This window comes from Anoplophora glabripennis, unplaced genomic scaffold (assembly GCF_000390285.2).
Source record: "Anoplophora glabripennis isolate ALB-LARVAE unplaced genomic scaffold, Agla_2.0 scaffold1510, whole genome shotgun sequence".
Lineage (NCBI taxonomy): Eukaryota > Metazoa > Arthropoda > Insecta > Coleoptera > Cerambycidae > Anoplophora > Anoplophora glabripennis.
Window position 1 is genome coordinate 5,345 of NW_019417587.1, and position 10,852 is coordinate 16,196.

General features: G+C 30.8%; 2 protein-coding genes across 2 annotated transcripts; both read right to left on the minus strand.

The window, feature by feature from the left end:
- Positions 1-4,414: 4,414 nt before the first annotated feature.
- LOC108914677 (parafibromin-like) lies at positions 4,415-6,236 on the minus strand. The gene is made up of 5 exons (XM_018720528.2): positions 6,082-6,236; positions 5,795-6,020; positions 5,599-5,741; positions 5,039-5,547; positions 4,415-4,498 (listed from the first exon to the last, which is right to left on the minus strand). The coding sequence occupies exons 1-4, from the start codon at positions 6,210-6,212 to the stop codon at positions 5,328-5,330; spliced, it is 720 nt and encodes a 239-aa protein (XP_018576044.1). The 5' UTR covers positions 6,213-6,236; the 3' UTR covers positions 4,415-4,498; positions 5,039-5,327.
- A 1,068-nt stretch (positions 6,237-7,304) lies between these two features.
- Positions 7,305-9,179, minus strand: LOC108914679 (parafibromin-like). Its single transcript, XM_018720530.2, has 5 exons — positions 9,096-9,179; positions 8,198-8,264; positions 7,913-8,136; positions 7,717-7,859; positions 7,305-7,666 (listed from the first exon to the last, which is right to left on the minus strand). The coding sequence occupies exons 2-5, from the start codon at positions 8,223-8,225 to the stop codon at positions 7,639-7,641; spliced, it is 423 nt and encodes a 140-aa protein (XP_018576046.1). The 5' UTR covers positions 8,226-8,264; positions 9,096-9,179; the 3' UTR covers positions 7,305-7,638.
- Between the last annotated feature and the right edge of the window lie 1,673 nt (positions 9,180-10,852).

The window sequence follows — 10,852 nt, forward strand, 5'->3', positions numbered from 1 at the left end:
TACATATACTCTGATTTACTGTTGCCAACCATAATGATGAAAATTGAAAGCAATAATTAAAATTAAAGGAAAAACTATTTTCTCCTTTCCTACGATTTCAGTTTGTTTTTTTTAATTATAATCTCATTATGCCGAAACCAATGTCAGGCATTGTATTAATGGAATATAAACTAATAGCTGTTTTACATTGACAATTTATTGATGAATTAATTCATGAATTCATGATTCGCTTCAGGGAGACTAGATAAGGAGCCCGAACTCCATGTAAACAAAAATCTTACAAAAATAAAGGGCGCTAGTGTTCCATATGGACCACATACTTCTATACATATACTAAGCACTGCATATCTTTTACATTGAATGACCCTGTTCCCAAAAAGAGGGGATAAAAAGTGTACATGTTGCACTTTGTCAATTTTGCGCAAGCCCAAAAATTTAGCGGATTATTTCAAATGAAATTTAATAACTGATATACTATTAACAGAGCAAAATTACCAATTATTATTTTGTATATCTAATTATACAACTTGTTAATTGTAATTTATGAGAATGTTAAATAGTGAATGTAAAATAAAATGGGTACAATAAAAGGGAATCCAAAAGAGTGTACAAGTGTGTTATTTATATAAAATTGTAAACATTTTTTGAAATCGATACATCTTCACAAAAATTCATATAAAAATACACATTATGTACAAATAAACATAAAAATAATAACGAGTTATCTACCTTAACTAACACATATAAATAATAATAAAAATAAATCATATCAATCATATTAACCTAAGTGTTTCGTGATTCACTGTACCAGATTCAATTTGATTTTCTAATATATGCTAAATATCAAGTCTTATTTTATTAAATATACAATGCAAACCTAGTCAAGATCTTAGAACACATTGAAGCAGTGCCGGTTTTAGATATAAATTGTCCCTAGGTATTATTTTTCAAATAAAATAGCTGATCCAGTTTATGATCCAAACACAAGTAGGTACATTAAGTGTCGTTTCTTTATTTGAACATGATCACGTAAAAACCATGTTTGACCTATCGCCATACGTAGAAGATGTGGTTTCATGTATAGCGGGCTTTGTAACTTCACAGGTTATAAAAATAATTTCTTGTGACATTTACAAAAAATATATAAAGGGAAACTACTCGTCTCCTTTTAATATATAACAGTAAGAGTTCACCATGAAACACGAAGTCTCATGCATTAGCAAAATGTGGAATTTCTAGCTACTGATTGAACACGTAAAAATTTGCTTTAGCCAATTTCATCAATACATTACCCTTAATAAAAATCCTCAATCAATAAAACCTTAAGTATCTATATAGGGTGTAAAGATATACATTTTTACTTATAAACAAATTTTGTCTTCTTTTTTATTTTTTGCTAGATTCATCGCTTCATGCCAGTTTGTTCCTCTTTTCTTTAAGTCTTCTGCCACTACTTGGTCGTTGATCCCATGTTTTTTATGGGTCTGCCTCGTTTCCTTTCCTTTTTTTTGTTTGCCAAATCATTTTCAGCTGTCTTTCTATTCAAATTCATAACCTATCTTCGGAAATGACAATAACGTTAACCGACAAACCGACCAATGGGAAAATTAATCATAGCACGTGCGTATAATACACAAAGTGCAACACCCCCACTTTTTGGCTTCAATTCCCTTTCAAAATGCTTTGTATATGTATAGAAGTATGTGATATGGACCATATGTCGCATATGTAGAGGAGATAAAAAAGCGGCAATTTGAATTATAAATCAATCACGTCATTTTTGTGATGTGTTAAAATTTTAAAATAAATAATGTAACCTACTTTGAATTATATAAATCATGAAAATATGTCATTCCGGACTGTAATTAAACTAAATAGATAATAAAAAATATTAGCGTTACGAAAAGTATTTGGTGTTCGTAGAAAGAAACTAGTTTTCAAGGAATTTATGACGTGATCTTGTTAATATTAACCTCTAACTAAGGTTTATATTTTTGATAATTATTTTGTTAAAGATTTTAGTTTAATGTTAGTAAAACATAGTCACATTTTATACAGGAAGTTCCCTTTATAAAATAGTAATTTTTGTAATATTAATATGGAATTATTTTACTTGTGGTAATAAAAAATAGGATATAAAAAAACTCGGTGTTTTAAATAAACTTTTTAAAATATTACAGATGTCCGATTTTGAGTCCAGTGATTCAGATATTAGATGCATTGTCCACCTTGAGTGATGATGAAATAGATTTACTCTAAGAAACAGAATGAGTAAAAAATAAGAACTACTTTGAAATTACTGTACCTGAATATAGTGGCCAAGTTTTTTTAACATTTCCGTGTTAGCATCAGGGAAGTTGGAAGTAGCTAACAGAATTGAAGAAAAATTTGCCATTTCTTCTAATTATTTCACCCATGATTCTGGTAAATTTTGCATCGCCTTAAGCTCTACAACAACCAGAAAAGTTACATACTTGCTAAGTAACTTGTCTCCACAAATTATAGAATGGCCGAGATAATGAGGCAGGGTATAATTATTTACTTTAGTGGCACCACCTCCAATTTTTACAAAATTTTGTCTACCCCCCTATTTTCGATGGTGCTGAACACGAATCTCTTTTTTTTTGTGCGGTCGAACCTAGTTTTCGAGAAAAATTTTTTTTCAAAATTCTAACCTGGATATTTCAGATAACACTACGTACAACTCGGTATATTTTATGTAGCTTTCCAGAACATCTGTTATGAACAATTAACACTGTTCACGAAACACATTTTCGTAAATTTCAAGTAAAAAGATATGTATTTAATAAATAAAAATTTTGTAATTTGAATCCGCCATTTGTAATTCGTGATGACATTGAGTTCCCCCACTCTCATTCAACTCTGTTCATCCCACAATCCCACATAAAGTTACTATAATTTTATTTATTAAATACATATTTTTTTTAGTTCAAATTTGGGAAAATGTGTTTCTTAAACAATGTTCATTGTTTATTACAGATGTTCTGAAAGCTACATAAAATATACAGAGTTCTACGTAGTGTTATCTGAAATATTCAGGTTAGAATTTTGAAAATTTTTTTTCTCAAAAACTGGGTTCGACCGCACAAAAAAACTTCAGATTCGTGTTCAGCACCATCGAAAATAGAGGGGTAGACAAAATTTTGTGAAAATTGGAGGTGGTGCCACTAAAGTAAATAATTACCCAAAAATTGATCGGACCTTACATGATGATTTGGAAGTGCTTGAAAAAAATATTAATATACCTCCATATGTGCCTCCAAATCAAAATAATCAGAATCGGCATTATGAAAGAGACGATAGGGAACGAATTCATGTAAGATAGAGTATATCACAATCCATATTTTTTTGAATAACCAATGATATACTATTAGTGTAACTGAAAACTGACTGGAAAGTCGATAAATTATGGTTGGATAATTTCTAAGCTGATTGCCATGTTGTCGGTTTAGGCTTCTCAATGCTTCGAGAGTCATAACGCTATCTTCTTCAGAAAAGATCTAGAACTGTTTCTTTTGAAGGTCAGAATGATATGTCTCTCAAAATGTCAAGAAGCTTAAAACAACATGACAACCAATTGATATCAAAATTTTAACAAAATATATTCCATCATAAACGTCATAAAAAATAGGTAATCTAAATATGTTATAACTGTTTAAAATCGATTAGTTTTCTGGGTATATATTTTAAAATTGCTGTCAAATTTAATTCTACTTTCGTAAAATTGTTGATTTAATTCGAACGTAACATGGTTCCATAACTTATTCCAAGGTAGAGTATAGACCAAAATTAATAAGGTATTATAAAGAAATATTTTAGCAATGTTCTATATTTTTGTTATAAATTTTGTAAAAATAAAACGTTTATTTACCAAAGATTTCAATGTTTTATTAATTGAATCAAAAAACGAAATTATTTGTACCTAATTAAAATAAAAATAAATATTTATTCATAACAAAGTAAATATATAGGTATTACAAATAAAACAGGAACTCTTCTTAAAAATAAGTAATACTTGTTAGTTTATCTTCTTTTTCTTCTTAAAATTTCATTTTGTTCATGAAGCAATTGATTTCCATGTTCAAATATTTAGTAAAAGTAGTCAATTACCAATACAGATCGATCAGCATCGATTACTACACGTATCCTCTCTTTAAATTTTATATGATATCTGAATTTCAATCAGTTTTTTACTAACAGGAAAGAATCAGCAACTAATTGGAAATGATTTATTCAATTCAGTAATGATAATAACGATATCACCAGCAAGAATTATATGAAAGATACGAATTTAATTATTTATGCACGTAATATAAATTACAAATTACAAAAATATGTAGAAATAAATAAAGTATACTTTGTTGCTATTGTCAATATTATGTGAACATATTCATTGTTGTTGTTGTAACTTTTGCTCTTGTTGTAGCAGCTGCATATGTTGTTGTTGGTGTAGTGGATGCTCTTGCAGTTGATGCTGCTGCAAGATATATAAAGAAACAATGCATCATTCAATTATACAATATTTTCACTTATAAAATCTTTCTATTTAAAAATTTCTCTACCTTATTAAGAATGAAAGCTGCTTCCAACTTCCGAATTATTCGACCTTTTGCTATAAACCCACTATTCGGTCAAGTTGTAATATAGAACTGCTAGCTGGACATCATTAGATTGAAAATGCAGATCACAAACGTACTGTTTTATTTTAAATCTGTTGACAGTCATTCACTTCACATACTATTACCATATTTAAATTATTTTCGAAACTTTTGGACATCATTAGATTGAAAATGCAGATCACAAACGTACTGTTTTATTTTAAATCTGTTGACAGTCATTCACTTCACATACTATTACCATATTTAAATTATTTTCGAAACTTTTTATTTACCATTATAAAAACAAATTGTAATAATTATTGACTTGACTTCTAGTTTTTAGGTTAATATACCTGCCCGATATATCTACATTATCTACTAAACTCAATATAAAATAAAATTGGTTGTTATTTGCTTACTTCACTCGTATTTATTTTGCTACATTCATTTGGGACATATGGAACACTAGCGCCACCCCAACTTCTGCCATTTCTTGGACAAATTTTGTCAATTTTCCCATATGAGTTCGAGCTTCTTATCTAGTCTCCATCTAAAACAGCTATAAGACTTTTCAGTGTTATCAAGATTTTTATTAGACGTAGTATTCTGCACATATTTAGTTAATTAATGAAACTTATAACAATCACATGTTGAAATAGTTAAATCAGCTCTAGTCTGCCACTATTTAGACATATTTCTCCTGAATATTTAGTAATTATCCGTTGACTGTAAAATTCTTGTACTCGTTCCCCATTGCCTCTCACAACTTATAATATTCTTTGCAATGTCAGAATCCAAGTCTAACATAGCTCTAAAATCATACTCTTGCCCAATATCATTGTTTCCCTTAATAGTGGTTCGCTTTGTGGCTAAACGTTTTGCTTTAATAGCAGCAATTTTTTCAGCAGACATAACTTCTGAGAGCGTCCTAAAAATAATATATTAAGCGAATAATTATTTTAAAGATGGGATTACATAATTAACATTATCTACTGTTACGGAAGCTTCTTTAGGTGCATCTAACCTCACAGCCAGTTTCTCACACATCTGCACATGTGTATCCTCAAAGCGAGGCTTCTTAGCCATACTTTCAGGTCCATCGTAATCAGCAGATTTTTTGACCTACAAATCTTTTATAATTTAGATCTTTATTTAAAACTAGTACAAGAACAAACCTGTGTAGGTATTTCAAAAGGTGCACTCTTATTGATAGAAGGGCAACTTGTTATTTCTCCATTTAAATATGCTAGCAACTCTTTACGATCCGGCCTTCTCACTACTGGTATATTCTCCGCATGCGCCCGTCTCACATACACCGGATGAACGAGAGATACGTTTTTTAATATAAAAAGCAAACATTCCAGCGTATAATATTCTTTTGGGGTTTCATCTTTGCCAGAACTGCAAATTTAAGGTTAGGTTGTTTCATATATACGTTTTTCTTACCTCATTTAACACATACCCCCAAATAATGTAGTTAGTCTTAACATTTTTGGGCCACGAAAATTCACCAATTATAATCTGTCCATCTCGTTTGATAATTTCTTTTTTATTGACATTGTATTTACGGAGTAAACTCAACGGATCTACCATTTTTGTTTACGTTCTGGCATTTTGAAAGGGAATTGAAGCCTAAAAGTGGGGGTGTTGCACTTTGAGTGTTATACGCACGCGNTAGCTTGGTTTGGCTTTTTTACCGCTCGGCGCTTGGTGCTCACCGTTCTTGGTTGCTTTCAACCAATCAAAACCCGTAAAGTAAACGCATGCGTATGAATACGCTGGTACGTCGCCCCACTTTTCGGCTTCAAGTCAATTGCAAAATGATCAGTATAGGATAGAAGTATGTGGTTAAACTACTGTACATATACTCTGATTTACTGTTGCCAACCATAATGATGAAAATTGAAAGCAATAATTAAATGAAAGGAAAAACTATTTTCTCCTTTCCTACGATTTCAGTTTGTTTTTTTAATTACAATCTCATTATGCCGAAACCAATGTCAGGCATTGTATTAAGGGAATATAAACTAATAGTTGTTTTACGTTGACAATTTATTGATGAATTAATTCATGAATTCACGATTCGCTTGATCAAGAAATTGGACAAGTGTCATGCACCAAATTGATCTGCTGTCAAATAACTTCATGAATTTGTTCGTCAAGTTTGTGTAGCGTCAGTGTTCATGATCAAGTTCATGGAGACTACACAATCAAGTTCTTGACGGATTACAGCATGTTCTAATTTTTGTCAATTTCCCAGTTTCCTCGTGAAGTTCAGAAGTACCTACCCAACAGATTTCCAGCCTCAGATCCAGTGAACTTTGTACTAGATACCTATAAGAGTTCACTGTTGAGCTGAGTGCTCAGATCATTAATGAGGTTTATGTTATTGGAATATGCAAATAATTGTGTGGCGTCGTACTAGTTTTTACTGATTTGTTACTTACAAAAATAAATATTTATATAATACGTGTCAAAATGGTACCGCTGTTGTATCACTACAATTAAGAGTGGAAAGGTGACATTTTTGAAATTTATTTGCTTCTTCGATTCGATGGTAGAACTGATTCATGGGTCAAAAAACTTGATAAATCTGTAGCAGCGTAAAACCACACTGTTTACCTATAAATTCGTGAATTAATTCATAAGGAACTTCGTCAATTTATTCATGAATAAATTGTCAATGTAAAACAGCTATAAGACTTTTCAGTGTTATCAAGATTTTTATTAGACGTAATATTCTGCACATATTTCAGTTAATTAATGAAACTTATAACAATCACATGTTGAAATAGTTAAATTAGCTCTAGTCTGCCACTATTTAGACATATTTCTCCTGAATATTTAGTAATTACCCGTTGACTGTAAAATTCTTGTACTCGTTCCCCATTGCCTCTCACAACTTATAATATTCTTTGTAATGTCAGAATCCAAGTCTAACATGGCTCTAAAATCATACTCTTGCCCAATATCATTGTTTCCCTTAATAGTGGTTCGCTTTGTGGCTAAACGTTTTGCTTTAATAGCAGCAATTTTTTGAGAGTGTCCTAAAAATAATGTATTAGCAAATAATTATTTTAAAGATGGGATTACATACTTAACATTATCTACTGTTACGGAAGCTTCTTTAGGTGCATCTAACCTCGCAGCCAGTTTCTCACACATCTGCACATGTGTATCCTCAAAGCGAGGCTTCTTAGCCATACTTACAGGCCCATCGTAATCAGCAGATTTTTTGACCTACAAATCTTTTATAATTTAGATCTTTATTTAAAACTAGTACAAGAACAAACCTGTGTAGGTATTTCCAAAGGTGCACTCTTATTGATAGAAGGGCAACTTGGTATTTCTCCATTTAAATATGCTAGCAACTCTTTACGATCTGGCCTTCTCACTACTGGTATATTCTCCGCATGCGCCCGTCTCACATACACCGGATGAACGAGAGATACGTTTTTTAATATAAAAAGCAAACATTCCAGCGTATAATATTCTTTTGGGGTTTCATCTGCCAGAACTGCAAATTTAAGGTTAGGTTGTTTCATATATACGTTTTTCTTACCTCATTTAACACATACCCCCAAATAATGTAGTTAGTCTTAACATTTTTGGGCCACGAAAATTCACCAATTATAATCTGTCCATCTCGTTTGATAATTTCTTTTTTATTGACATTGTATTTACGGAGTAAACTCAACGGATCTACCATTTTTGTTTACGTTCTGTCAGCTCTGGTCAGCTCAGTCAGCTGTCACCCTCTATTTTTTTGATTTTTTATTTGTTGGATTGGTTCAAGATCTTTATCTGATCTTGGGATTAGTTATACAATATGAATGAAGTTAAATTGCACAGAGCAACCCAAGGATTTTCTTTGAGAGCAACCACCAAAGATATAGGCAACAAGGCAACCACATACTCAGGGAGATTAGATAGTGTAGTCTCCATGCACATACTAATGGTTGGAAAATAGCTGCATTTTATTTAACTGACCTGATAATCATTTGTTACCTGCCCAATTAGGTAGAATGTGAAAAAACCGATTCTGATGTCAAGCATAAAAATTTTAAGCTGCAGATATTTCCAGATTTAAATAAATAAATCAAACCTACTAATTACGCTCTTAAATATTAAATTAATTTTAATAACTTTAATTTTCTGCCGAATTCGTTGGATTAATTTTTTATGAAATAAATTCAATATTTTGCTTTTATTTCGTGACCATGATTTGAAACTAGACATTGCGATTGGTTAATTTTAAAAATTCGATAAGGCGGTTGGCTATTATTTAATATAATTCGAAATAGTGCAAATGAGTTAAACTACTATACAAACATATACTGTGATTTACTGTTGCCAACCATAATGATAAAGATTAAAATTAACTAAAGGAAAAACAATTTTCTCCTTCCCTATGACTTCGGTTTGTATTGTCAGGTATTGTATTACGGGAATATAAAATANTTATAATCTGTCCATCTCGTTTGATAATTTCTTTTTTATTGACATTGTATTTACGGAGTAAACTCAACGGATCTACCATTTTTGTTTACGTTCTGGCATTTTGAAAGGGAATTGAAGCCTAAAAGTGGGGGTGTTGCACTTTGAGTGTTATACGCACGCGCTATGTGATAATTTTCCCATTGGTCGGTTTGTCGATTAACGTCATTACTCATTGACATTTCCGAAGGTAGGTTATGAACAGAAAGACAGCCGAAAATGATTTGGGAAACAAAAAAAAATGGAAAGAGGAAACGAGGCACACCCATAAAAAACATGGGACCAAGTAGTGGCACTTGGCAGAAGACTTAAAGAAAAGAGGAACAAGCTGGTATGAAGCGATGATTCTAGCAAAAAATAAAAAAGACAAAATTTGTTTATAAGTAAAAATGTATATCTTTACACCCTATGGAAACTTAAGGTTTTATTGATTAAGGCTTTTTATTAATTAAGGGTAATGTATTGATGAAATTGGCTGAAGCAAATTTTTACGTGTCCAATCAGTAGCTAGAAATTCCACATATCGCTAATGCATGAGACTTCATGTTTATTACAAAATCTAATAGATACATTGACAACCTTAGAAGTTTCATGGTGAACTCTTACTGTTATATACTAAAAAGAGTCGAGTTGTTTCCCTTTATATATTTTTTGTAAATGTCACAAGAATAAAACCGGCACTGCTTCAATGTGTTCTAAGATCTTGACTAGCTTTGCATTGTATATTTAATAAAATAAGACTTGATATTTAGCATACGTTAAAAAATCAAATTGAGTCTGGTAAGTACCTTGGATCACGAAACACTTAGGTTAATATGATTGATATGATTTATTTTTATTATTATTTATATATAAGTTAGGGTAAGTTAAGGTAGATAACTTGTTTTCATTTTTATGTATGTATATTTGTACATAATGTGTATTTTTATATGAATTTTTGTGAAGATGTATTGATTTTAAATTTCAAAAAATGTTTGCTATTTTATATAAAAAAACCACTTTTATTCTCTTCTGGATTACGTTTTATTGTACCCATTTTATTTTACATTCACTATATAATATTTTCATAAATAACAGTTAACAAGTTGTATAATTATATATACAAAATAACAATTGATAATTTTGCTCTGTTAATTAATAGTACATCACTTATTAAATTTCATTTGAAATAATCCGCTAAATTTTCGAGCTTGCGCAAAATTGACAAAGTGCAACATGTACACTTTTTATCCCCTCTTTTTGGGAACAAGGTCATTCAATGGAAAAGGAAAAGATATGCAGTGCTTGGTATATGTATAGAAGTATGTGCAGCTCAGTCAGCTGTCACCCTTTATTTTTTTCATTTTTTATTTGTTGGAGTGGTTCAAGATCTTTCTCTGATCTTGGGATTGGTTATACAATATGAATGAAGTTAATTGCATAGATCAACCACCAGAGATATAGGCAACCACATACTAATGGTTGAAAAATAGCTGCATTTTATTTAACTGACCTGATGATCATTTGTTACCTGCCCAATTAGGTAGAATATGAAAAAAACCGATTCTGATGTCAAGCATAAAAATTTTAAGCCCCAGATATTTCCAGATTTAAATAAATAAATCAAACCTACTAATTACGCTCTTAAATATTAAATTAATTTTAATAACTTTAATTTTCTGCCGAATTCAATAAAATTTCGGTTGGATTAATTTTTTATGAAATAAATTCAATGTGTTGCTTTTATTTCGTGACCA